General features: G+C 43.5%; 1 protein-coding gene and 2 long non-coding RNA genes across 5 annotated transcripts in view; 2 read left to right on the forward strand and 1 right to left on the reverse strand.

Annotated features, from left to right (window-relative positions):
• The first annotated feature begins 1,826 nt into the window (after positions 1 to 1,826).
• LOC311031266 lies at positions 1,827 to 2,230 on the forward strand. The gene is made up of 3 exons (XR_014599052.1): positions 1,827 to 1,912; positions 2,030 to 2,095; positions 2,170 to 2,230. It is a non-coding gene; the product is annotated as an uncharacterized lncRNA (long non-coding RNA).
• Positions 2,231 to 3,937: 1,707 nt separating this feature from the next.
• Positions 3,938 to 27,175, reverse strand: LOC311031253 (nuclear GTPase SLIP-GC-like). 3 transcript variants are annotated; one of them, XM_084037446.1, is made up of 23 exons: positions 27,068 to 27,134; positions 26,912 to 26,961; positions 26,476 to 26,556; positions 25,175 to 25,256; positions 24,632 to 24,744; positions 24,479 to 24,526; positions 24,143 to 24,173; positions 23,888 to 23,980; positions 23,368 to 23,458; positions 12,531 to 12,747; positions 12,202 to 12,426; positions 11,883 to 12,086; positions 11,599 to 11,774; positions 7,134 to 7,227; positions 6,956 to 7,043; positions 6,682 to 6,803; positions 6,353 to 6,526; positions 6,110 to 6,267; positions 5,707 to 5,827; positions 5,477 to 5,585; positions 5,244 to 5,377; positions 4,993 to 5,074; positions 3,938 to 4,850 (listed from the first exon to the last, which is right to left on the reverse strand). In XM_084037446.1, the coding sequence occupies exons 4-23, from the start codon at positions 25,239 to 25,241 to the stop codon at positions 4,765 to 4,767; spliced, it is 2,433 nt and encodes an 810-aa protein (XP_083893572.1). In that variant the 5' UTR covers positions 25,242 to 25,256; positions 26,476 to 26,556; positions 26,912 to 26,961; positions 27,068 to 27,134; the 3' UTR covers positions 3,938 to 4,764. The 3 variants fall into 3 exon arrangements, with proteins under 3 accessions (XP_083893572.1, XP_083893571.1, XP_083893573.1); XM_084037445.1 differs by lacking the exon at positions 26,912 to 26,961 and having other exon boundaries at positions 27,068 to 27,175; XM_084037447.1 differs by lacking the exons at positions 24,632 to 24,744; positions 26,912 to 26,961 and having other exon boundaries at positions 27,068 to 27,175.
• The window catches only part of LOC311031268, a 29,886-nt gene continuing 9,124 nt past the window's right edge, over positions 6,521 to 27,282 (forward strand). The window contains exon 1 of the long non-coding RNA XR_014599054.1: positions 6,521 to 6,628. This is a non-coding gene — a long non-coding RNA (uncharacterized lncRNA). The remainder of the gene's footprint in view (positions 6,629 to 27,282) is intronic.

A 27,282-nucleotide genomic window follows, 5' to 3' on the forward strand; every position in this document is an offset into this window, starting at 1 on the left:
GTCAACTAAGGCGAGTTATCAAAACCCTCACAAAATAATGTGCAAAGATAATGCCACCAAAGCAGAACTGCAACACAGTACTTTACCTTCAAATCAAGTCACTGAGATCCCATTCGGTAAATGTGTCCCATGTGCACATATCTCCATATTAGTGAGTTTATCATGTTTTAATATAAAATCTTAATCTGAAAAGTAACTAGTAACCTCAATTTCAGCAAGACAGAATAAATAATGATAGGTCCCCCCTCACCCCAGCTCCTGCTATTGTACCAGAGCATTATTCAACCCATCTTACTTCACTGTTCCACCTGTTTCTTTGACCTATTATCTGTCAATAATAGGACCAAACTCACACGCATAACCAACACCACCTCCAGGATAATTGCAACCTCAATAGAACAGGACATCACCTCCTCACCCTGCTGCATTCCGGGTGCTGGTACAGAACATTCAAGTGCAGTAGGCCTTCCCAAATATGCCGGTGTGCCAATTTCAGTTGAGAGTTTCAGTTTTCATCTCTGTTGGTGCACTGGGGCCTCCTATTGGTTGTTTAAGGTGGCTGTAATGGTGGGTGGAATATATCTTACATTTAGGGCTTTTGTCCAAAGCGACTTACAATATACAATACAATATCTTGTAGATACTTTATTTTACAATATATGTGTTTATTTCATATACTTGCTGTTACGGCCCCCAGCCGATAGTGTTTGCCATTTAGGCCTGAGTGAGCGCTCCCACCATCTCTGCCTGATTCTGGTGCTCCACAGCTGCAGCCTGACGAGCTGTCAAGGAGCGGCCCAGTTTGAAATAGCAGTGCTCTTCAGACAGCATTCGAGGGCTGTCACTGTGCAGTGTGACTTTCCTCCTCGTTTTCGTGAGCTGTTGATCTGAGTTTTGTTCGAATTTTGTCTAGTTCAACTAATCGTCGTGGTTTTTGTTATCCTGTGTGTGTTAGTTACGGAGCTGGGCTGACCCTTTTTGCTGTGCTTCAGCACTAGTCTTAGTTACTCACCTTGTACATAGCACATTTTGCATTTAAATACTTATTTTGTGAGGAAGCAGTAAGGGTGTAACTGCCATTTATTTTGATCCCCCTTTTTCTCCTGTTTTTGTTAATTTAGGGAGTTTGTTTTCTGTTTTATTTTGTTTTGACTTTGTCCACCCTTTTGTACAATACACCTTTGTTCACTTTGAGCTGTGCACAATAAACTAAAGCTTTTCTTGTTGCGAAACATCGTTCTCTGCCTCATTTATGTTGTGCGCATGTTCCGCTAGCCTGGGGCGTAACATAATTTGGGGGCTTGTCCGGGATCTTCTGCATCCGCCCACGTGGTGGAGGTTAGTCTGATTGTACTGTTGGTTGGTAGTTTTCTGTGTGTGGAGGCATAGGTTTACGTTTGACATGGATGAGTTTACACAAGCTCCTACTCTTGATAAGTTGGACCCTCAGATGGTGCTTCTGAGGGTTCAGACGGGGAGGTGGGAGTGGAGGCTACCGCGGCCCAACAAGCCCTCAGCGACTCGGTGGACGAAGGGGCGACATTACTCAGCTGTATACCAGGACATTTGGGAATTAACAGCATCTGGACTGTGTAGTGAACTTATTTTTGTTTTCTTGTCCAAAATGAGCTTGGAAAGCAACATCACTAGATGACAATATCAATGCAAGAAAATGTAGGCCGGCATGAAATCACATATCTGTATTTAATCAGACGAACATGGCATCTGTTGCTCCTGTTTTGTGAAGAAACACAGTTTTGCGGTAACCTGCCTCGTCTCATGCTGTCAGTGTCAGTACTTCTATCATCAACCATGTTCCTTCCTTTCTGTGTCAAAAGGAGAAAGCCAAGGGTCCCAAGGAGAGAGTAGTTCTGTCTGCTGCCACACAGAGGTTTCTGGACAGGAAAAAGAGGTTGGATGGGAAAGAGGAAAATAGCCTTAGACTGCAGATGAGATCTGGTTTCTGTTGATAATATCCAGTGATCAGAAGTGGGTTTGTTTTTATTGGATGTATTTGGTGCTCCTTTAGGGTGGGTGAATCCCCAGCAATGGCTAGGAAGAAGCAGCAGAAGCCAAAGAGCCCCACCACTAACAGGTGCTGTACATCGTCTGGTTTTGTGCGTAACACTTTATTTACTGGATAAATTACATCCTTTCTTCCTTTCCCAGAGTCCTGAAGCCAAGCCAAGGCCAGAATTCTCCTGTCCCAGGTCAGCTGAACCACCAGGGGTGAGTTTGTACTTATTTACCATAACTGCATGATTTTGCCATCGCATATCACACAAACTGCAATTTCTTTGAAGATAAAACAATAAACAAAATAAATAAAATTACATGTCCAAAATGGAGTAGGAAGAAATATACCCCTTTTCTATAACTTCAATATGCATACGGTTATCATATATACACATAAATACTCACCTTCGTGTTTATCATGTAGATTATAGTTAAAAATGTAAAGCAGTTTGTCTGGTTTGTCCAGTTTCATACATCTCACAACATCATTAATAACTTCCTGGTATTAACCGCAGCTTAGGGAACAACACACACACCCAAAACAGACTCTGCTGGCACCAAACTGGGAACAAATGCTTTTAGTGATTTGTATACAAACCCACTGATCCTTCACTCTGTGCTGCTAATACAATAGTACCATCTGCTATTCAAATAATTGTATTCACTACCACACTTTAGCTCATTGATATACATCATCACAACATCGTTGTTTTTGACTGCTGTAGCTCGCTGAAAACAGTTTTAGTGGCAACAGCTGATCCGAACACAAAGCGTTCATGTAGCTTGATACAGTCTGGAGTATTTAATGACAAGGGTGGCAAATTTGCCATTTTAAAGAAAAACAAATATTTAAATGCAAGCTAGAAGGACAGAGTGAAAGGGGAAGTAACATTTTATCTGTGCCTATAGGAACTAGACCTTTTATCGGTTATAACATTTCAGCATATACATAAACATCTAGTGCTTATAGCTGTAAGTGAATTTACAGACATCAGTTTCATGCTGACAGTCATGTAGTCTCCCTGAAAAAAGAGTAAGCAAGTATAATTTAACTGAGACAAGTTTTGTCCAAGGGCTTTGACTCCCTTCTTGTGCTTTATTTATTTACTAACTTGTACTGAGTTTACAGTACTCTGAGATATAACAGGTGTTTCAACATTTGACCGAAATCAATGCGTAATGAAAAGAAATATAAATGTATTTGATGACACACGGGCTTGCTGTTACATTAATGTAGCTTCACATAGCAGGAGATGCACAGCAGACACTGAGTTAAGCTTGTTAAGACCGTAACAAATGCACGGCACATTCTCTTGAGGTTTTCCCTCATTGTCCACGTCAAGAATGAGTGTCAGACTCCGAATTAAAGAATATTTATGTGCACATATTATTGTCAATTAATTGGAACAGCCACTAGTTCACTGCGATACCACATTGCCTTGATACTTCTGCGTCAGGGTGTTGACGTTTTTGGCTGACATGGCTGTACTCTCTTTAAATATATTTTTTTTATTATTATTTAAAATGACAAATTGTCATGTTTTTTATGACCAGAATAAATCCTGAAATTATTTGAATGTCCTTGACTCTGATTCATGGTAAGAATGGAAGGATTATTACAGTGAAAAAGTGATAAGCAGCATTTAACGATGCCCCTCCCTATTTATTGCCCATCTGTGTGTGTGCATGTTCCATTCAGTAAGTGGCATTTTGAAACAAGCATAATACATTCCATTAACAAGAGTCCTAAGTGAACAACAACATACTTTGCTGAACATGTTTGGACTATCATTATAAGGACAAAAGCCAAACTGACATTACTCATCAGTGTACCAGGAGATTTGAGAATTAACAGCATCTGGACAATGTAAATGTAATTTAACCACATGACCACACAAATGAAATCAAAGATTTAATGACAGACTTAAAAATTAATTTTATTGAGGTTTATTGGGCAGTTTGGCATACATTTCCATATACACATGTACGCGTTAAGAATCAGTGTAGATTAAAACAGAAATTGTTCAGTAAATAATCAAACCAGATCAACTTGTTAACTACTATTATCAATATCATCTATTTCTCTATATGAATGAACACATATACAAACCATTATTTTGCAGTAGTTGCAGTTGTTCTTGAACAAGAAAGAAAAAAGATCATTGTTTGAAAAGCCTCAAATCTATGTCTACAGTATGTACAGGTGAATTCAGGCAATTCTTTTGCAATTTTTTCATCTGTAACTCATTCAGATATCTGTTTTACCCATTAAATCAACATATCATACCTTTCAGTAATCCTTATGTTTTCTAACCATGCCAGAAGAAGACATCAGCTTTTAGTGTTATTTGCCAAAAAGAACATTCTGCCTGAATGTGATCATCTGGGACAGGTCACTTGGTAATCTGGGACTCTTGTATAAGGCTTTTAAACAAATGTACAGTATAATGACTCATTTGTACACGATGAACACATTAAAACTGTGTGTGTGTGTGCATGATGAAGGGAGAGAGAAAGAGTGTGTGTTTGTGTGAACAGAACATTATTTAGACCTGGAAGCACAGATAACGGTTGACCCATGTGTGACCGCCACTCCCACATCTCACTTTCAGAGCACTATAAAGATGGCCCCCTTTCTGTAACCGTTGTTCTTCCAGAATGCTTGCACTCTGTATGACGATGAACCTTCTCTGCACAGTAGAATAAAAAAATGTTCAGCTTCTCTCCGGTGAGACAAAAATAATATATTTATTCTATGACTATTGGTTCTTCATCTTGGATTCTCTTCAGGGCATCGAGGTGGCCCTTCACCAACTTCAGCTCCTCTTTAACATCTAAAAAAAGCAAAAACATATTATTTACAACAAGTGAATTAATAATTACAAAGTTGGATATTTGTTGGCTTTTACATTTCAATCAAATATTTACAGTATTATTAGGGACAGTCGTGTTTATATTTCCTAACGTTCCCTTTACCTGGGATTGAAACACCATCAGTCTTGAGCGACAGATTGATTGATTCCTGCATTGTATCCTCCAGTTCCTCCAGGATCTCCACCTAATTAGCATCATAATCTATATCACTTATCAGTCGCAGCAAAATATTGCGTTCAAGCTCAACTGAGAAGCTTTCATGAAAATGCCAGATAGAATTAGAGATAATGATGAGCAGCACGACATGCTTTACTACATCATCATTATACAATTAATAATGAAATGTAACAAACCATCAAGGCGCTCAGCTTTTTCATCATAACGTCTTTGGCCTGCTGAAACATGATGTCTTTTGACCCAAGAACATGCCTCGTAATAGTTTCCCTCTGGTTTTTCAACATGTTATCTCCTTTAATTTTCTTTGCCTCTACAACAGAAACCTTTTGTCATTTACATTTTCCTGCAAAGTCAAGATGACAAATGTGTATTATCATAGTGTCAGCATTTATATGTCATGATATCTCACCATCATAGCAAACTTGCATGGCATCCTCGATTGTTGTCATCAGACAACTGTAGATCATTTTCTTGCGATCCCTGATGATTTTGTTGAGTTTTGTCTTAAGTTTTTCTTCCTTTGAGAGAATATAAAGCATTCATCAACATATTTTAAATAAAATAGAGGTAATAAAAATAAGGTATTTTAAAGTATTTTCCACCCCACTGAGGTCAGTCTTCCTCTATTCTACCTTTTACCTCTGTCTCGAGAAATATCAGTTGCAGTTCGACATCTTTGTTCATTTCTCCCATCATGCTCTTTGTGTCAAGTGAGAATGCATTGATGACCCCGTTGAATGGTCCACATTTTCCTTCATTTCTGAAACATGTTTCATAAAGGTAGCATTGACTAGTTTGTATTTGGATTATTTATATATATATATATATATATATATATATATATATATATAAATGGTATAACTATATAATCTTTGAAAGCTTTATCAGTTCTGAACTAAAGAAGCCTCTTGGATGAGAGGCAAAACGTCTTGAAAAACCTCAAGAATGTCCAGTTGCCTAATAAAGCGTTCAAAGCTTACCATGACCGGTTTGTAAAATCAGCCAGCACGGGGTTTTATGTCTTTATTAATTCATTTCTTACGGGAAGGTTTTCTTGAACTCCTCATCAATGCTGGCAGTCAGGCATGAAGCCAACTTCATATTGAGATTAATTGTTTTTTTGTTTTTTCTTTGTGTGTGGGTGCCATTGTTCTCAACAACACACTTCAATATCCTGTGGAAACCACCTCCTGGCTTATTCTGAAACAAAATAGAAACATTTCTAAGATATTCATATAAAGTGCAGAAACGGTTGTTTTGACGTAGTTGCAATTCAAATACGTACAGGATGTAAGACCGACTTCAAGACTTTTTCACATGAACTTTTAGATTTTTCAACCCCATCACTGAGGCATTTTTCAAAGGCAGCGTGAGTCTTTATTAATGATTGTCTGACTTTTTTATGTTCATTCCCCAGCCTTTCTTCAAGCGCTGAGCACACAGCTGTATTTTCATCGGCCTGAAAACAAACACAAACACAACATAACTCAGGAAATCAACTACCTGGATGTCTAAAATGTATGCATGGCTGACATGTAAGGAGTCCACCTTTGAATTTACCGTTTTCTCATGATTGTCTGTCAATGAAACAGATTGTATTACTTTATTTCTTACCCTGCTTCTACGGTTAGCCCCGTGAATCAGAGAGACAATCCCATGAGCTCCAGACACATAGTTTAATGTCTCTGAGTAATGGTCATTGAGTTTCCGCAGACATTTCTGAAGTTCGGGTATTTCTTTAAAAAAAAAAAAAAAAAAATGCAGTTTCCATACATATTTAAATTCCATTTAAGTATAATCCAATTCATCATTCTTGTTTGAATTAAAGTGGTTACAGTAAACTAAGTAACTAAGAGTTCATATGTTCATATGTGGAGACTCCACCTACCAGTATCCTCCGGATCTAGGATTTTCTTTTTCAGAAACTCTTTGGAGCTCACTGTGAACACTTTGAAACAGTCATGACTGAAATGTTTCTAAAAAAAAGAAAAAGGCTTGATTTTACGGCAGGCTTGCAGTTGTAAAAAATCTTTGCATTAAAATTTTTGTCAGTCTGTAAAACTCACCTTCAAAATGTTTTGTTGGTTGAATTTTTTTTCCACTTCTCGCTTCGCTTGTTTGTTTTGTCTTATTATTGAAGAACAAACATCAGCTGCAGAACTATAAAAAAAAAAGAATTGTCTTAAGAGGCACCTCATACAGTATTTGGGGAACCTCAAATTCCAACATACTTCTATACTTTCAGAATAAAATGGTAAATAGTAAATGATAAAAGTCAAAATGATCTTTGTTAGGGTGCACTCACACTAGGCAACCCATAGTGTGCCCAAGTCCCAAAGTTTGTTTGTGTACACTTCCCTATAATTCAACATTTTGACTGTTTCTGTTGATGAATGAGCAAAACAGATAGATTCCTAGTGCATGCTCAGAACTTTGCAAAACTGCATTCCTTTTTGATGCCCATAGTACCTGGAATGCTCTGCAACAAACACTTAAGTTAGAGGCTCTGCTCCTGTTTTTAAGCAATTGGTGTGAAATCTCTGCTCATCAAATTGCAACTGGTTTTAGCTATTTACCGGAGCAAAAATTGGAGTGGAACATAGGGCAACGCTCTGTACTTTCATAATAAATAAATAATGCTGCTCTCCTCCCCACACGCTCCGCTCACATGCTCTGATGCAGGTCAAGTGTTTCCTTTAAATATGTGGAGCAGCTACTTGTCAGTAAAGTTGCAGTCATGTTCTCTGTGTTGTTCTCTATTGTGGTGACTGAGAATGCACTTCTTGGAAACTACGTAAAAACAATGCCTGTGTCGTATTATGACGTGAAGACGTATGTACAAGAGGCCAGGTTGGGCTTGGAGCATTGTGAGTGCAGTCCAGCGGGAGACATGGGAGAGGGGAAATCGTGCTTCAGCACGGTAGTGATCAACTGGCCCTAGTGTGAGAGGGCCCTTAAACATGTATGACTCCACCATTGATATTGAACAGGTCTGCGGTTCCCTATGAAGTTTTCTGGAAAGTACTATGTAATTTGGCAATCATAGACACAATGTTAGCGAGTGACTATTTTAGTTTAATTAATTGTATTGAGTTTATATGCAATTGTTCATTTCTAAAGGAATTCCCTTAAAACCAAGCCAGAAACTTAGGCATAGTCATGGACTAAGACCTGAACTTCAACCACTATATTAAAACAGTTACGAAGTCAGCCTACTATCACCTAAAGAATACATCGAGGATTAAAGGATTTAGGTCTCAGGATTTGGAAAAAACTTGTCCATGCATTTAGCTTCAGCAGACTACTGTAACGGTATCTTTACAGGTCTCCATAAAACGCTGCTGCTCTGTGTCCCCAGAGTCAGTACTAAACATGGATAGGCAGCATTCAGTTTTTCATGCACGAACACACTTCGAATATCTTGAACACACTTCGAGAAAAATTGCAGGCCTGCTCCATATCTCAGGCTTTTCTGTTTGCCGCTGCCTTTCAGTGAACAAAACAATTTATTAATTGCTTATACTGCAATGTAACTTATATTTCTTTGATATTCTTGATTTTATTAGGGCCCGAGCGCCGACAACGTCGGGCTGCGAAGCCCTATTGAAACTGTATTGTTTTTTATTATTTTATTTTGCAGAGGCCTTTTTGGGGGCTTAAACATATTCAGAAGTTGAAAAAAATTGGCATGCTAATAGAAAACGGTGAAAATGTTGATATTTTAAAGGTTTCATAGTTGGCCACAAAAAACTGGCTCGCTAGCGCCACCTAACGCAAAGAAGGATGGCCAGCTCACACCGTAACTCCAATTGACTTGAAATTTTGCACAGACATGCAGATCCGTGTGCTCTGCAAAAAATTACATTATGGCACCAAAGTCCGCCTACCGAAATTTTCCGCCATTTTGAATTTTGTGAAAAACAGATTTTTGCTCATTTTTCTAAAACCATAGATCCGATTCTCACCAAAATTGCTTAGACCAAGTTGATTAAGTGATATCAAAGGCTTTGAAAAATATTGTTGCGTTTAGAAGTTATAAGCCAATGAGCATCGGAGGGGCGGGGCTCTAGAAATCAATACACATAACTCCATAATCTCTAACCCAATCATCACGAAACTTGCAGGATTTGTTGACATATCTCCCTGAAACATATCCTGAAAGTTTTATTAAAATTGACCACTCGGGGGGCTACAGTATATCAGCAATTTTAGGCCATTTTAGCTTATTGTAGGGTTTGTATTTTAACAAACTCCTCCTACACCGGTGATCCGATTCATGCCAAACTCGCTGAGACTGTTCTAGAGGCCTCAACGATGCAAAATCATCGAAAGGTCTTACAAAAGTCTAAGGGCGTGGTCAGGACGGCGTCCTGAACATGGACGAATTTCATGCTTTGACCACAAAAATCTAAACTGTTATAACTTCGATGTACATTGTCTGATATGATCAAAACTTCACATATTTGTCAAGAGTACCACCCTGAACACATCTGCACTGCAATATTGACTCATATTCAGACCGCCACCTACTGGCAATAGAAAGTATTACGTTTTATACTTCAGGGCACTCTTCCTAGCAGCATTATCAGATTCACCTCAAACTTGGTCACCATGTACTCAAGTCTTCAATGATGAAAATTGATCAAAAGGTCTTACATAAGTCAAAGGGCGTGGCCAGGGCGTTGCGTTTTGCCAGTGTAAAGGAAGTCATTGTAACTTCAGCATACAATGTCCAATCTGCTCGAAACTTGCAGGATGTGTTGACATCTCCCCCTGGAACATATCCTGAAAATTCTATCAAGATTTACCACTCGGGGGCGCTACAGTTAATCAGCCATTTTAGGCCATTTTTCCCATTTTACCTATTGTAGGGATTGTATTTTGACGAACTCCTCTTACAGCGTTCATCCGATTGCTGCCAAACTGACAGAGACTGTTCTAGAGGCCTCAACGATGCAAAATCATCGAAAGGTCTTACAAAAGTCAAAGGGCGTGGCCAGGGCAGCGCCATGAACATGGACGAATTTCATGCTTCGCCACAATACTCTAAACTGTTATAACTTCAGTGTCCATCATCCAATCTGGTTCAAACTTCTCACGTTTGATGAGAGTCCCACCCTGAACACGTGTGCACTGCAATATTGACATGAGTTCAGAGCGCCACCTGATGGTACCTGGAACTATCATGTTTTTACACTTTTACCGCTCCTCTGAAGAGAAAGATCACCTTTAGCTTTGACGTACCCGCATGAAACTTTGTAGGTACGTAGAACATGTAGAGATGTACAAAAAAGCCTCTTGGACCCATAGCCTAAAATGTACAGGAAGCCAGCCATTTTGAATTTAATGTGAAATTTTAACCGATCTTTTGCCTTTTGTATGCAGTATTTCAACGAACTCCTCCTGGACCGTTGATCTGATTCCTACCAAACTTTGTGAGACTGTTCTAGATGCCGCAATGATTAAAAATCATCAAAAGGTCTTACATAAGTCAAAGGTCGTGGCCAGGATGGCGCCACGAGTGCGGACGAATGTCATGCTTCACAAAACTCTAAACTGTTATAACTTCAGTGTCCATTCTCTGATCTGGTTCAAACTTCTCAAGTTTGATAAGAGTCCCACCTTGAACGTATCTGCACTGCAATACTGACCTGAGGTCAGAGCGCCACCTGATGGTACCTGGAAATATCATGTTTTTACACTTTTACCGCTCCTTTTAAGAGATTGAACACCTTTAACTTTGACGTACATGCATGAAACTTTGTAGGTACATAGAACATGTAGAGATGTACAAAAAACCCTTGGGACCCATGCCCGAAAAATGTACAGGAAGTCAGCTATTTTGCATTTTATGTCAAATTTAACTGAATTTTTCGCCTTTTTCATGCAGTGTATTTCAACGACCTGCTCCTAAAGCATTGATCCGATTCCTACCAAACTTTGCGAGCCTGTTCTAGAGTCCTCCACGATGAAAAGTCATCAAAAGGTCTTACATAGGTCAAATGGCATGGCCAGGACGGTGTCCTGAACATGGACGAATTTCATGCTTCGACCACAAAAATGTAAACTGTTATAACTTCAGTGTCCATTGTCCGATCTTTTTCAAACTTCTCACGTTTGATGAGAGTCCCACCCTGAACACGTCTGCACTGCAATATCGACCCGCGCCGTGGCGGTGGCCTGGGACGACCGGGGACGACTGGCAACGTGGCGGTGGCCGCGGACAACCCGCCCCGTGGCGGTGGCCAGGCCAGGCGGTCCGACACGTCAGGCGGCCGTAGCACTAACCGAGTTACGTGCCATGTGAGGGCCCGTTATCACTGCTCGCAATTTTAATTTTGTATTTTATTTGCTGTTTTTTATTTTTTATAATTGTTACCAGTACTACTTGTGCTGTGACAATATCATCTGCACATTTGCTTGTCTTTACTCCTGTTGCGGTCTCGGCTGCTAAATGTGTCAGTGTCTAATTTGGACGTTATATTTATTACTGTGTACTACTGGCATCTTAAATCATCTTAAATCACTTACTGATCATCTGAATCTCCAATTGTATCAGACTTGGTGCAGATAAAGTGAATGCGCTGACACTCGCCACCGTTTCCCATGAAGCCACAGGCATTCTCCAGGATCTCCCAGGGTTCTTTCTCTGCTGCTGCTCGATTGATATCAGTCACAATCCACACAGTAGAACATTTTCCCACAACCTGAAGGGACATAACCATAAGTTAATTTAGAATAAATAATTATCAGTGTTACAATTTAATAGTTTGCAATCAACATAGTAATAAACAAAACTGCTTGTAATAAATTACCCCTTTCCACATTGTGTCTCTGCTCTTGTTACAGTCCCCAGTTCCAGGAAGATCCACAAGTGTGACATGCTTGAGAAGATCATTATCAGGCACCTTGACAGTCACACACTTCACCAGTGGCCAATACCACTTCTTTACATGTTTACCTTCTTCACATTTTGAGTCTCTTGTATATTTGACCAATTTTGCAGATAGCTCATCTGGCTGCAATATATAAGAACATAATTTTATGGCAACTCAGGAAGTTTTCATTTATATATGCTCAAACTCAGCTTCAACCGCCAGAATGCTTTCTATGAAGATTTTTACTTTTACTTACAGATTCACTTTTCAAAACCTTATTCTTGGAATGAAGAAATTCTGGGATCTCTTTGAAATATTTGTCATCCATGAGGTTTTCTTGTGTGTTTTTCCATTCTTCTCCATACAGCGCTGATAGCTTGTCGACAGCGTCCTGATAATCATCGTTAGTTTCCTGATCATTTTCCTCCACCACAGTATTACCAACAAAATTACGCAAGAACCACAACTCATCGTTCCACTCCTGAATAAAATAAAAAACATCTTTAATGTAGTTAAATGAAATGGCATGTTGTGTAATCAACAACTGTATTTTTGCAGTAAACAAACATATTCAGCTCATTTTACCTCTTTTGTTATGAACTCAATGTCTGCCTCATAATTTAGGTTCTCCATGTTAGCCTCTACTTTAATCATGACTGAGGTACATGCGCTGATTCTTCCAGACGGCAAGAGATTCTTCACTCCAATGACAGCATTTATCAAAGAGCTCTTTCCAGCCCCGGTTCTGCCAAAGACACCAACAAACTCCCTCTTGTCTGTCTCCAAATCACTGATCTTTTTCCTGTTGTTCAATAGTTTAAAAATGTGTTAATCAATTGAATTGAAATATACCGAAAGAATGTGTCAAAATCAGGGTTGCTACTTCATAAAAACATAGCCGACAGAGCAAACGCATGAAACTGCTCAGCTACCTTCAATGCTGCAGAAAAATATGCTTTCTGAAAGAAATCAAGAGATACAAGGACATTGAAAATGCAGAGAAAATATGGTAAAAGCTGCACTCAACAGTTAGCAAATCTGCACAGCATTGAGTACAGATTTTACTAAGATTCTGTGGCTTCATAATGTGGCAGGGCTCAGTACTTCTTGTAGCAGAATGGGGCTGCAGTTTATTCTGCTCCAGTGTCGGTGAACCCGTACATTGGCCCGGTGATTGACAGCCAATCATTGCAGGCTGGCAATCTATAAAGACAGGCAGGGGGTCCTATAGGCTCCCCCTCTAGTCGCTGAAACCACACGTCATCTCCGGTGCGTCCGATGTCTGCTGCAGCAGGTATGTTAGCGGTGGCCGTACAAGTTGTGCCGGCAGCAATCTCGGTTAGCATATCTGAACTAGCTGTATGGTTCTTTTAGATGCCTGTCGTGGACCCTCCTCCCTTCCTCAGACCTGCCGCTATCCTCGATCAATGCTGGTAGGACGTTTTATGCCGTGCGCCGCCAACTCAGGTGCGGTGTTGAAACTAATTGGCTGCGTTTCATTTTAGGAATTGGCTCATCTGACAGGCTAAGCTCCAGACACTTGTCTGCTCCCCTCCCCGAGCTCATAGGCACGGCCGGATCGGGACTGCGTGCCGGTGCATCTCTCAGTGCCAGTATTCGGCAGCTAGCGACGTAGCAGCTACATCTGTCCGAACTGTCCCTACGCAGCTGCTTTGCCTACCTGTGTTTTTGCCTAACGTTACCATTGTTTTTGCTCATGGTGGCTGTTGACCGTCTCCATTCATTTTTAGTATTGTGGGTGCGATCAGTGGGGCTTAACTTGTCATTTTTGATTGCTTAATTGCTAACTGGTTACTGCCATTATTGTTTCTTTTGAAGTTGATTCTGTTTATTTTCCTTATTCCATTTTTGCTTTGTTAATTTCTTATTATTTGTCATCCCTGGCTGCTTAGAACCTACCAAGAATCTGTTTTGTTTGTGTTCGTACAGTAATCATACCTTAATCCTTTGCCGCATGTCGGCCAGTGTTATCCAGTCTTTTTGTTTATTTGTGAGTGATGTCCCACTAATTGTCACGTCTGTTCTTTTCCCGTGTAGAAGCTGAGAGCCTCAAGGTGGTGGTTGGTGCCCGTTGGTGGTGGTGTCCCCTCGTTGTGTGCTGTGTTGACCCCTGGTGTGATCCTCCACGTGTGTGTGTGTGTGTGAGTGAGTGTGGAGGTGTGTGCACGTGTGCTTGGGGCGTCTCTCTCCCTCGGATACCTCACTCCTGGTGACCCATCCTTCCACTGTTAAGCCTCAGCTTCGGCCGTTTCCCCCCCCCTTCATAATTGTGTTTGTTGTGTTTTTGGCCTTTTTATTATTGAGGTGTTTGTGTAAAATAAAATATGAACTATTGTTAAATGGAACCACGTCTCCAGCCTCATAAGTATTGCGAACCTCTGTGCCTTTGAATATCTGTTTTAGTCTGAGGTATAACTATCATTCCTTGGGCGAAATCCCAAGGTGGCGTTGTTGGCTCCGTAATTATACCAGTTTCCTGGTCTACCTCTTAACCGCCCGCCCGCCACATTTGGCGTTGTTGACAGGATTTACTTTTGAAGGTAGAAACGTGTGTTCCATTTTTGGTGTTTGCTTTTCCCTTGACAAAAGTGAGTTTAAAGGGACGTTTTGTGTATTGTTTTTTTTTTTTTTTGTGTGTTTGGAGGCAAAGCAGCAGCTAGTGGTTTGTGGAACTGTGGTGAACCTTGGTGGGGTCTCGTGTTTTGGGGTACTGTGTTGCAGCGTGTCATTTAAACCTATACGGCTGTAGTATGGGGGAAGAGTTGCAGGAACTGAGGGATCTAGTTGCCCAGTTGCGAGCAGATAATGAGAGGTTGTGCCAGGAGCAGGATGTGGCCCTACCTGGCCCTAGTGCAGCGCCTTCTATTTCTGTGCTGCCTACTGCGCCTTCGGCTGCTAGTGCCCATGTAACCGACAGACTCGTTTTTGTACCCAGAGACAGGAAATGCCCCATGTTTAGTGGACGAGCAGGCACCAGTTTGACGGAGTGGATTGAGGAGGCACAAGCTTGCATGAGGGTACGGCATTTATCTACACCTGACCAGGCATTCTTTTTGTTTGATCACCTACAAGGGGAAGCTCGTGAAGAGATAAAGTATCGCTCTAGTGCTGAACGGGGGGATCCTACTAAGATCATTGCTGTGTTGAGGGAGTTGTATGGGTGTTCAGAGTCCTACGTAGCCTTACAGCAGGCCTTTTTCTCCCGAAGGCAGCAAGAAGGGGAGACTCTGCAAGAGTTTTCCCACGCTTTGCTCGGGCTCATGGAGGTGGTGAAACAGCGTGCACCGAGTGATATGCCTAATGCTGAAGTTTTACTACGGGACCAGTTTGTTGAGCACATTATTGATGGAGCCCTTCGTCTTGAGTTGAAGCAGCTTGTGCGCAGGCAGCCCACTGCCACCTTACTTGAGGTCAGGGGAGAGGCGATCAGGTGGGAACGTGAGGGTTTTCCAGGTGGTGCGAGGGGCCGAAGTCAATCCGTCCCTACAGCATTAGGTATTCAGTATGTGGTCCAGAGTGGTCATCAGGGGACAGCTAACTCCCCCCAAGCGTCTGAGATGAGTGAGATGAGGGAGTTGTTGAAATGTCAGCAAGAGCAGTTAAATCAGCTTACTCGCAGCATTTCCCTGTTGCAGAGCTCTCATCAGCGCAGTCGTTCCCCTCGGAATGGCCCAATAATATGTAGACGCTGCCAGCAGCCTGGCCACTATGCTAGTGAGTGTGATGGGGTACGTGCTCCCCCTCGTGCCCAGCCCATGTTGCGTGCTCTATTGTCTACTCTGCCATCTCATCTCTCGGAAAACTAGCGCCCACCGAACTGCAGAGCCACAGTTCGGTTGGGGCAACCACTGGCTCCGGGGTTGTTTCAAGTGTTTTGGGGGATACATCAAAACTGATGGCATCGTGCCCTCATCTAGATGTGAGCATGGGTGGAGTTAAGGTGCCCTGCTTAGTGGATATTGGGTCCATGGTATCTACGGTCACGGAGAGCCTTTTCCTCCAGCATTTTGAGCCATGGGGTCGAGAGCGACTCCAATCTTGTCATTGGTTGGAGCTAAGAGCGGCCAATGGTCTAACTATTCCCTATATTGGCTACCTAGAGCTAGATGTTGAGCTCTGTGGTAAGTTAATGCCACGGTGTGGGGTTTTGGTGGTTAAGGACCCCCCTGGGGGTTTGTCAGTGCAGGTTCCTGGTGTTTTGGGAATGAATGTCATCCGCAGGTGCTATCGTGACCTCTTTGGGCAGCATGGCTTTGCCTTGTTTGATTTGCCTTCGGTATTTGAGGCCCCAGAATTAGTTGTGCAGGCGTTGCAGAAGTGTCATCACGCTAGTGTGCAGGCCCCTCAGGAAGCTGCGGGTAGGGCAAAAGTCAGAGGCAGGAAGGTTTGTCGCATCCGAACAGTATTCCGGTACCACAGTGCTGTTTGAGCCCCTACACTCTGGCTTATCTGCAGGACTGCTTGCTTCCCCTGCTTTAGTTCAGGTGCTACGGGGCACGGCCTACATCCCAATTGTCAATGTTGGTTCAACCGATGTGTTGCTTTACCCTCGCACCATTGTAGGTACGTTGGATGGGGTTAATGTTGTGAGCCTTCCCACAGGAGTCACTGAGGTACCATCTGGCATAGCCACTGTGAGGTCCCAATCAGTAGTTCATGCCATGCAGGATCAGATAGAGGCCATTGATCTGTCCCCATTGCCTGCCGATGAGCAGGGCCAGGTGAAGTCCCTTCTTAGGAAGTATCACTCAGTCTTTTCAGCTCATGATGGGGATTTGGGGTGCACTAACCTAATGGCCCATGATATCCCTCTCCTAGACCAGGGGCCTCATGTACTAAGAATTGCGTGGATTTCCTACTGAAAAATGGCGTACGCTAGAATCCAGAAACTGTCGTACGCACAAAAAAAATCTGATGTATCAAAGTGTGCGTACAAAGGGATCCAAGCACTTTTCCTTTGTACATCCCAATCAACGTGGAATTAAGCGCACATGTGGAAGTGCTAAACTCCTCCCTGTCCACGCCTCCATTTAAATATGCAAATGAATTTAAATAGGGCCTGCACCGGGGATTCCCCTCTCTGCACCATCAGATCTACAAAATGAAAAAGGGAAGAAGCGCAACTTCACCGAGTCTGAGCTCGAAACGCTCTTAAACGAAGTCGAGACTCGAAGAACAGTATTATTTGGTAGCCTCTCATCAGGCATTAACACAAAAAAAAAGAAATGTGAGTGGGAGCGTGTGTGTGAGGCAGTGAACGCTGTGGGGTCGGAGCAGCGCACACTCCCTGAAATAAAAAAGAAATGGTCCGACGTGAAGGTGGAGGTGAAGAGGAGGATTTCGGCCCACCGCCGAAGCGTGACCGCAACGGGCAGGGGGACAGGAGGATATTAATATATTATATATTATATTATTAAATATATTAATGACTGCAGAAGTGCGCCGTGGCTACTGCAGTGTGACATTTCCAACTTTACGCACGCGTTTATCGACACAAATACTGAACACAAGGAGACAATAAAGGGCTTGTTAGATAGCTCTGCCGCTCTATTTTCACCAGGGAAAAACAAATGCACATATTTGAATGCACGTGCCCAAATGGGCATTGTGCTGGTTTACATTCGGGGCGCAATTAAACGTACATACACATTTACATTTACTCACCGAGAAGCCACCCATCGCGCACCGTGCCAGCCTCCAGCCTGTTACCAACCATGCTATTAGTAAGAATGAACGAGTCATGCGTTGACCAGGCCACCTTGCCACGATGTTGGTGAGCCGCATTTGCGCATCACATATTATTTGAACATTTATTGAATGAAAATGTTTCCTGTTGACAAAAACAAATTCATCCTGTGATGGCGCTTTTATAGCAACATGTGTGCAGTCAATAGCTCCGATTACATTAGGGAAACCGGCTCTTGCTGCAAATTGCGCTTGAATGTTGGCCTGTTCAACAGCATTGTATGGGAATTTGATGTACCTGGATGACATTCTTATGATCCCGTCCCACACAGCTGGCATGGCTCGGCTCAGAGTGGACTGGCACACTCCTGACCGGTCAGCCAGTTCCCTCTGGAAGGCTCCTGTTGCCAGAAACCCCAGAGTGGTCAGCACCTGTGTGGGCACGGACAACCCCTGACTCCTGGCTGTGTTTCTTTCCAGGGCCGGCTGCAGCTCTGCGCACAGCTCCAGTAACACTGGCCTCGGCAACCTACAACGACTCATGAGCCAGTTGTCGTCATTTGCTAACATAAAACTCCCGTTCTCTAAACACCCTCTCACGTCTGATGTTACCGTTTGCGATGTCTTCTAACAAGGCCAAGGCTGCCATTGTTAATGCCATTTTTTCATCACTTTGTGCATGCTTTTATATCCATCCATATGATTGCAAACACGTGTGTGTTAATTGTCCATTAATGTGTCTCTGATGTGCACATTACTCTGAGGACTAATTGTTTTCACATAATTAACAGTTTCCCAGCATCACCTCAGAGTGTCGCCAAAGGAACAATAGCTGTAGAAACGTGCGTACGCCAGCCATGAAGCTGGCGTGGGACACCGCACATTTCCACGCTCATTTCACTTTTGATACATCTGAACGTTGGTGTGGAAAATTACGTACGCCATGTTTTTGTGCGTACGCAACATTGATACATGAGGCCCCAGGTCCCTGTGCAGCAGCGCTATAGGCATATACCCCCGTTCGAGTACGAGGTTGTCAAAGAACACATCAACCAACTGCTAGAGGCACAGGTAATCCGAGAGAGTAGCAGCCCTTACGCTTCCCCCATTGTGCTGGTCAAAAAGAAGGACGGCAGTCTGCGCATGTGTGTAGACTATCGACAACTGAACCACAAGACACGGAAAGATGCATTTCCTCTGCCATGTATCGAGGAATCCCTGGATGCACTGACAGGCGCTCGCTGGTTTTCCACTATGGACCTGGCCAGTGGATATAACCAGGTCCCGGTAACAGAGGAAGATCGTGCCAAGACTGCCTTCTGCACTCCGTTTGGATTATTTGAGTGGAACCGCATGCCCTTTGGGCTCTGTAATGCCCCCAGCACATTCCAGAGACTGATGCAGAGAATATTCGGTGACTAACAGTGCCAATCCTTGCTTCTTTACCTAGATGACATTATTATTTTCTCCTCCACAGTAGAGCAACATCTTGAGAGGCTGGAGGTGCGCTACTTGGGCCACGTGATCTCGGACAAGGGGGTTTCCACCGATCCAAGTAAGATAGAAGTGGTAGCCAAGTGGCGACCTCCCACTACCATCTCTGAGCTGCGGTCTTTCCTGGGGTTCGCCAGCTATTATCGTCGGTTTGTAGAGGGCTTTGCCAAGTTGGCGGCCCCTCTACATAGGCTGGTGGCAGAGCTAGAAGGCACCAGATCCAGGACAAAGGCAGCGCAGGGTGCTATTGGGAACTGGACGGAGGAGTGCCGTAGCAGTTTTGAGACACTAAAGACCAAGCTAACCACTGCACCAGTACTCGCTTACTCTCACGCCCCTTTGTTCTGGAGGTGGATGCAAGTTATGGTGGCCTTGGGGCAGTGCTTTCCCAGGAGCAAGGAGGCAAGGTCCGGCCTATCGCTTATGCCAGCCGCGGTCTGAGGCTCACTGAGCGCAATACGCAGAACTATAGTTCCATGAAGTTGGAGTTCCTGGCGCTCAAGTGGGCCATGACGGAGAAATTCAGGGAATACCTGCTTGGCCATAAGTGTGTGGTCTATACCGATAATAACCCACTCAGCCATCTGTCAACAGCTAAGCTCGGTGCTACTGAGCAACGGTGGGCAGCCCAACTTGCATCCTTTGACTTTGAGCTGAAGTACCGATCAGGAAGGAGCAACCAGAACGCTGATGCTCTTTCCCGTCAGTATCCATCCGGGGTGCAAGAGATGGAAGCCATGGTCCCTGGCACGTCACTTCCTAAGCCATTACAGCAAGCCTTGCAGTTAGGAAGGACTGAAGCAACTCAAACTGCCATCACAGTCCTGCCCCATCATTCAGCTGCTGACATGGCTACCCTCCAGCAGACAGATCCTGTTATCCAGCAAGTGTTGGTGTTTTTGAGACGGAAGCAGCGGCCCAACCAGGAGGAGCGGAAACTTGTTTCGCGTCCTGTAATGGCGCTACTCCGGCAGTGGGACCGCCTGGGTGAGAGGAATGGAATCCTCTATCGCCAGGTTTTCCGTCCCGATGGTGCCGAGCCAGTGCTTAAGCTGCTGTTGCCTGCTGCCTTGAAGGAGGAAGTGTTGACTCAGGTTCACCAGGAACATGGCCATCAAGGGGGAGAGAGAACGATGGAGCTACTGCGCCCACGGTGCTACTGGCCAGGCATGTCCTCTGAGGTGGCACAGTGGTGCCAGGCCTGTGAGAGGTGCCAAGTGGCCAAGGATGTTCAACCCGCTGCTCGTAGCTTCATGGGGCATTTGATGGCTTCCCGACCCAATGAAATCCTAGCCATTGATTACACCATGTTGGAACCTGACAGTACCGGACAGGAAAACGTCTTGTTGATGACGGATGTCTTCAGCAAGTACACACTGGCAGTTCCCACACGCAATCAATGTGCCTCTACTGTGGCACAGGTTTTGGTAGTGGAGTGGTTTTATAAGTTTGGTGTTCCAGCTCGCATACACTCAGACCAGGGTCGGAATTTCGAGAGTGCTCTCATCCAGCAGCTTTGCGGCCTGTACAACATTGAGAAATCTCGCCCAACCCCGTACCATCCAGCCGGCAATGGCCAGTGTGAGCGCTTCAATAGAACCCTCCACAACTTGTTGCGCACGCTACCCATGTCTCGGAAGAGAGACTGGAGTTCCTGCTTACCACAGGTCCTCTACTGTTATAACACCACTCCCCATCAGGCTACCGGTGAGTCACCCTTCTTTTTGATGTTCGGCCAGGAACCCAGGCTACCAGTCGATTTTCTGCTGGGTAGAGTTCAGGAGCCTGCTGGTGGGAATATTCATGAGTGGATTCAGGAGCACCAGACCCGACTAGAGATGGCCTTTGAAGGGGCTAGGGAACGGTTGAAGACGGCTGCAGAGCGCCGAAAGAAGAACTATGATCAGCGTGTTCACGATGCACCACTGAAGGAGGGCCAGTTGGTATTGCTGCGTGATTTCAGTGCCCGAGGGCGTCATAAAATCCAAGATCTTTGGAGCTCTGTAACATACCAAGTCCTGAAAGCGCCTCAAGAGGGTGGATCAGTATATACCATCGCCCCTGTAGACGACCGGTCCAAAATCAGGCGAGTCAATCGTGCCTTGTTGAAAGCCATGGTCAGAAAGCACTCCCCGGGTGGTGTCTTCACCAGTAACCCACTCCCCGTCAACGAGCCACCCTCAGAGGATTCCGCATCAAGTGACGGTGATGTGTTGGTCCTCTGACATGACATTCCTCAGACCGTCCCTACTGGGACTCCTACCAGGCCAATCGCAGTGACACAGACCACCCCTCGGTTGTTGCCCTCACCATCTGAAGTGACTCCCATTGCACCAGGCCCTTCAGTGGCTCCCACTACTGTGATGCAGCGCCAACCCTCCGCTTCGTCAGCTGTTCTACCAACCAGTTATTCTGACACCAGCGAAACAGCAGTACGAAGGACGGCACGGTCAACTGCTGACCAGCATTCCAACGTCTACCATCTTCCCCGGCCTGTGGGGGAAGTAGCACATGGGGCTGCAAACTCTTCTGGTCCTGTGTGTAATGCAGTTTCTGTCTTATTTAGGCCGTGGACCCAGCTTAGGTAAGGTCTTGAATGGTTCATCGCCGGGTCGACGATGCAAATTGGGCGGGTAGATTGTAGCAGAATGGGGCTGCAGTTTATTCTGCTCCAGTGTCGGTGATCCCGTACATTGGCCCGGTGATTGACAGCCAATCATTGCAGGCTGGCAATCTATAAAGACAGGCAGGGCTCCCCCTCTAGTCGCTGAAACCACACGTCATCTCCGGTGCGTCCGATGTCCGCTGCAGCAGGTATGTTAGCGGTGGCCGTACAAGTTGTGCCGGCAGCAATCTCGGTTAGCATATCTGAACTAGCTGTATGGTTCTTTTAGATGCCTGTCGTGGACCCTCATCCCTTCCTCAGACCTGCCGCTATCCTCGATCAATGCTGGTAGGTCGTTTTATGCCGAGCGCCGCCAACTCAGGTGCGGTGTTGAAACTAATTGGCTGCGTTTCATTTTAGGAATTGGCTCATCTGACAGGCTAAGCTCCAGACACTTGTCTGCTCCCCTCCCCGAGCTCATAGGCACGGCCGGATCGGGACTGCGTGCCGGTGCATCTCTCAGTGCCAGTATTCGGCAGCTAGCGACGTAGCAGCTACATCTGTCCGAACTGTCCCTACGCTGCTGCTTTGCCTACCTGTGTTTTTGCCTAACGTTACCATTGTTTTTGCTCATGGTGGCTGTTGACCGTCTCCATTCATTTTTAGTATTGTGGGTGCGATCAGTGGGGCTTAACTTGTCATTTTTGATTGCTTAATTGCTAACTGGTTACTGCCATTATTGTTTCTTTTGAAGTTGATTCTGTTTATTTTCCTTATTCCATTTTTGCTTTGTTAATTTCTTATTTTTTGTCATCCCTGGCTGCTTAGAACCTACCAAGAATCTGCTTTGTTTGTGTTCGTACAGTAATCATACCTTAATCCTTTGCCGCATGTCGGCCAGTGTTATCCAGTCTTTTTGTTTATTTGTGAGTGATGTCCCACTAATTGTCACGTCTGTTCTTTTCCCGTGTAGAAGCTGAGAGCCTCAAGGTGGTGGTTGGTGCCCATTGGTGGTGGTGTCCCCTCGTTGTGTGCTGTGTTGACCCCTGGTGTGATCCTCCACGTGTGTGTGTGAGTGTGGAGGTGTGTGCACGTGTGCTTGGGGCGTCTCTCTCCCTCGGATACCTCACTCCTGGTGACCCATCCTTCCACTGGTAAGCATCAGCTTCGGCCGTTTCCCCCCCCCTTCATAATAGTGTTTTTGGCCTTTTTATTATTGAGGTGTTTGTGTGAAATAAAATATGAACTATTGTTAAATGGAACCACGTCTCCAGCCTCATAAATATTGCGAACCTCTGTGTCTTTGAATATCTGTTTTAGTCTGAGGTATAAGTATCATTCCTTGGGCGAAATCCCAAGGTGGCGTTGTTGGCTCCGTAATTATACCAGTTTCCTGGTCTACCTCTTAACCGCCCGCCCGCCACATTCTGTTGACTGTTTTTTCCCTCTGGTTCCACAACATTGTTACTACACCACAAATGAGCAGTCATGTTATTTTGTCATTTGATGCAACTGGTGTCACTCTTATTCTGAGTTAGCCTGGGGGTAAGGTGGCTTAATTTAAGTGGAGTGGAACCCAGACCAAAATATGGAACATTTAATAAACGTATTACTTACTTAAGGAAATTGCTGAGCTTATTGTCCGGGTCAGGTAGTCTCTGACGTACATATTTCATGATGTTTTTCACATCAGACAGTATGATTTTTCCTATGAGAGTAAAAGTACAGAACAATTCAGCAGACGCTATGAACCTGTGTATCAAGTAAGAGGTATTGCACAATAAGATGTCTAGACTAGTACAAAAATAGGAGGAAAAGGATGTAAAGTACAAGAGACAAATTCTCTGACAAGTCAATTTATGATGCTTCAGAGGTTCATCAGGCTCATACCGCAGCTTAGCACAGCATAAGCAACCATCCAGTTAAATGCCACAGTAAAGTTATTTACTTCAAACATGAAGTGTTACTATGGATACCTGCAGTTTAATATACATTTATCGCATTTGTAACATGCATGGTGATGACTGTTTGAGTTGTCCTGATAAGATTTGGTATACGAGTAAAACATTTCATTGCATACATATTTGATACCCTATAGTAAGTTTTCTGTTGCGGTCATGGAAAGTATTACAGATACCCGAGTATGATCTGTCCATATTGTCAGGTTGTCGTTTTCTAGCTGGAGATTCCATCTCGTTGCCCTCCCCCTGAAGATCCACCTTTCTCTTTCCTTAGAGTGCCCGTTAAAATGCAAGGAAAAAAAGGGGAGAGATCAGTTATTGTGCCTGGCACAATATTAAAACAGGGTCACAATATAGTTGCTTAAACAAATCAAGGTTATGGCCTTGAAATGGAACACGATGTGTAATCAATAAGATATTGTGTATCTCACCTTCATTTGTGTTGCTGGTGGACGCACAAACCTGAGAACGAACATGTTATGCACAAATTCAAGGAATTACATTCACACAGGTGTTTTTTCCTCTAAACAGGGTGCTGCCGGCTTGAACACACATCTTTACAATTCACACACTGAAAACAGACCTGCATTAATGTTCTCTTCCAGACTGGGTTGAGTCTGGTGAACCCCAGGGAAGCAGTGAGAGCACAATCAGCATCCCTTTTTTCTCCATCAACAACTGTGATCACAACTGTGATCCAGTGACCAGTACCCTTTAGTTGAAGAATATGTATGATTGTAATATATGTCTTTATCAATTTAACTTACTTGAACAGAAGAATCAAATGTTTCAGGGTTTGTTGGGTTTTGTTCCTCCTGGAGGCAAAGGAAAACAGTATAATCCGTTATCATGAAAACCTTTAACAGAAGTTTATGCTTCTGTGAATAATAAATGCCTGTCTTCACAGTAGAGAATATTACCTTCAACAACTTGAGGCTTTTCCTGAATTTTACCCTTGGAACAATTTTTGGGATCAACAAAGTGATGTCTTCATTTTTGAGACAGTAAAGACATTCTTTGTCAATGGCTTCAGCTGCCATTAAAAAAAACATACATTTTATTTCAATCCGAGTCATGCGAAAACAAGAATTAGTTTCAAAATTGAGAAAAAAATATATATTATGCAAGGACTGAAATAGGTGTGGGTTCAGCTGTTCATTTCAGCATTAGAGCTTCACAGAGCGCTGATGTATATTGATTGCATTTGAATTAATCGTCACTCTTTAGTCTTGATGTCAACACTGCTTGCGCTGAGATCATCTTTGTCAATAATAATGTTGGAGTATGTTTTTTTAGTACTGTAAATGCTTCAGAATTGGTATTGGTCACATCCATCCATCCATTGTCTACCGCTTATCCTGTATTCATGGTCGCGGGGGGGGGCTGTAGCTGATCCCAGCTGACTGGTCAAATCAACACTGTAAAGTATTTGTGCCCAAAAAAGAAGGATGGTAATATTTTACCTTCAAAATTGTCTATCCACTCGCCGAGACCCCATTCACATAATTTGTTACGAACAAAATTATCCATGACCGAGGACAGCAACTGGAAGGTAAACAAATAATTATGTATCAAGTCAACCACTGCAACTTGGAATCATTATCATTATATTTAACTGAAGAAAAAATAAGTTATTAAACTGATAATACCAGACTCAAGTAAGGGCGTTTTCACACCTGTGGTTCGTTTGCTCTGGTCCGAATCAGGGACCAACTTGTTACAATGTTGCAAATTGCCTCGAGTTTGGTTTGTGTTCACACGGCAGCATTCACAAGCGGACCAAAATGTTTGATGCGTGGGGAAACTGCTCTCTAATTGGTCGGAATTTCCTCGTGGGGAAACTCCCGGAAGTAAACAAAGATGAACAGCCTCCAGAGCGCTACTTTTCAATTTTACAAAAGGCGAATAGGCGCGGCCGTCCCGCTCCGTGAAGCGATCGTTTCGGCGTCTGCTCTATTTTTTGCGCGTGCCGCGAGCGAACGCGAACGAAATCACACAAAGAAACACGAGACAATCCGGTCAATTTTCAAAATAAAAGCAATTTTCAAAATAAAATACCGCGATTGACAAATGCGATCATATTTGTGTATCTCAACTTGCACTGGGAAACAGAAGAGACAATACATTTATACAATACAACAAATATGTGCATTTCAACGGTATATCTGCACTACCATTCTCTCTCTCTCTCTCTCTCTCTCTCTCTCTCTCTCTCTCTCTCTCTCTGAACGGATAAATACAAGAAGTGTTCAAACTTCTTGGTTACAGAAACATGGCGTATTAATTTTACGGGGTTATTTACTCCATAATGAAAAAAATAGCTCTGAACAACAGCTGAGCAGAAGCGCTTGTGGACCGTCGCGGAGAAATACGCATCTGCGTCCGCTTCCGCAGCCCTTGTGAACCCGGCGAATACACAACGCAGCTGGCTACGGGAGGTGGTTTAGCCCAAAACAGGCTCAATGCGCCCGCAGTTGGGTCGGATCGAGGTTGGATCATGTTCTCACCACAATCGAACCGCACCAGAGTTCGTTTGGAACCGGACCGGTTGTTTTGGTGCGCACCCGAGTGCGATTGATGTGTTCACACCTTCCCAAACGAACCGCACCAAGGGGGGAAACGCTCCAGGATTCGATTCAACCGAACTAAACAAGGCAGGTGTGAAAACGCCCTAAGTGTCCAAAGCAAATATTTAGGAAATGTGAGTCAGGTGAGACATAAACCATCTTTCTTTCTGGCAGAGTCCACTCTGCTGTTTACTTACGTGCGAGCACACTTCATGTGGAAACGTAAAGTTCAGCAGCAATGAGGACACGGAGCGCTCAGTTCCTCATCCAGATTTAATCTATATTCAAATATTCAACACAGAACTCTTTGTGTCAGTCTCCGTTTCAGTTCTTCATAACTATATTTAGTGCAACATAGTTCCTTGATTCACATCAGTCCATCACATCTCACAAATGTATTTACAGCTGTATCAATTTCACAATTTGTTCAATACACATAATCACTTATGTGAATCAGGGCTACTATAATGATATAGTGCAAATTACAGCAGTTCTTAACTGTTTATATGACAGCAACATCTAATCTGTGGTGATTCTAGACATAAAATGAATACAATTAATAAACCTTGGTATAAATAAACAAAACGTAGTGACCTGTCTGCAACACAATACATTGTGCAAAATTACACATACCGTAATATTAAATCCTGGGAATACAAGAAAATCACTTTTCCCCTTGTTCTCTAAAAATAAATAACCACAAAAGTGGTCGCATTATTTTCGGGTGCACACACAATAATATTCTAATGAGCAAAACAATATCACATTATCAATCATTCCATCGCTTACCTGCAGCAGGTAGGCGACCCAGATCAATGCCGATCCTCCAGGTGTCCAGCGGGTTGATTAGGATTCCCTTGCTCTTGTAATGTTGTCCAACCAAACCCAAAAAACGAAACCTAAAGCCTTTTTGCTTTCCTGGTTCTTTGTTTTGCCCTTGGCCGATAAAGGGAGGGCCAAACGTCGCTCCTCCCATACAACATGTTATTTATTGTATTTTTCCT

Source organism: Eutrigla gurnardus, assembly GCF_963514095.1.
Source record: "Eutrigla gurnardus genome assembly, chromosome: 20".
Lineage (NCBI taxonomy): Eukaryota > Metazoa > Chordata > Actinopteri > Perciformes > Triglidae > Eutrigla > Eutrigla gurnardus.

Bases quoted from the DNA above. Each gene is read 5' to 3' on its own strand.
- LOC311031253 (XM_084037445.1), bottom strand. From the start codon at position 25,241: ATGGATAATTTTGTTCGTAACAAATTATGTGAATGGGGTCTCGGCGAG. The intron at 24,174-24,478 runs GTAAGTTAAATT...GTTCGTTCTCAG, and splicing joins CATTTGATTCTTCTGTTCAA to GTTTGTGCGTCCACCAGCAA. The intron at 12,427-12,530 runs GTAAAATGAGCT...TATTTTATTCAG, and splicing joins TTGAGTTCATAACAAAAGAG to GAGTGGAACGATGAGTTGTG.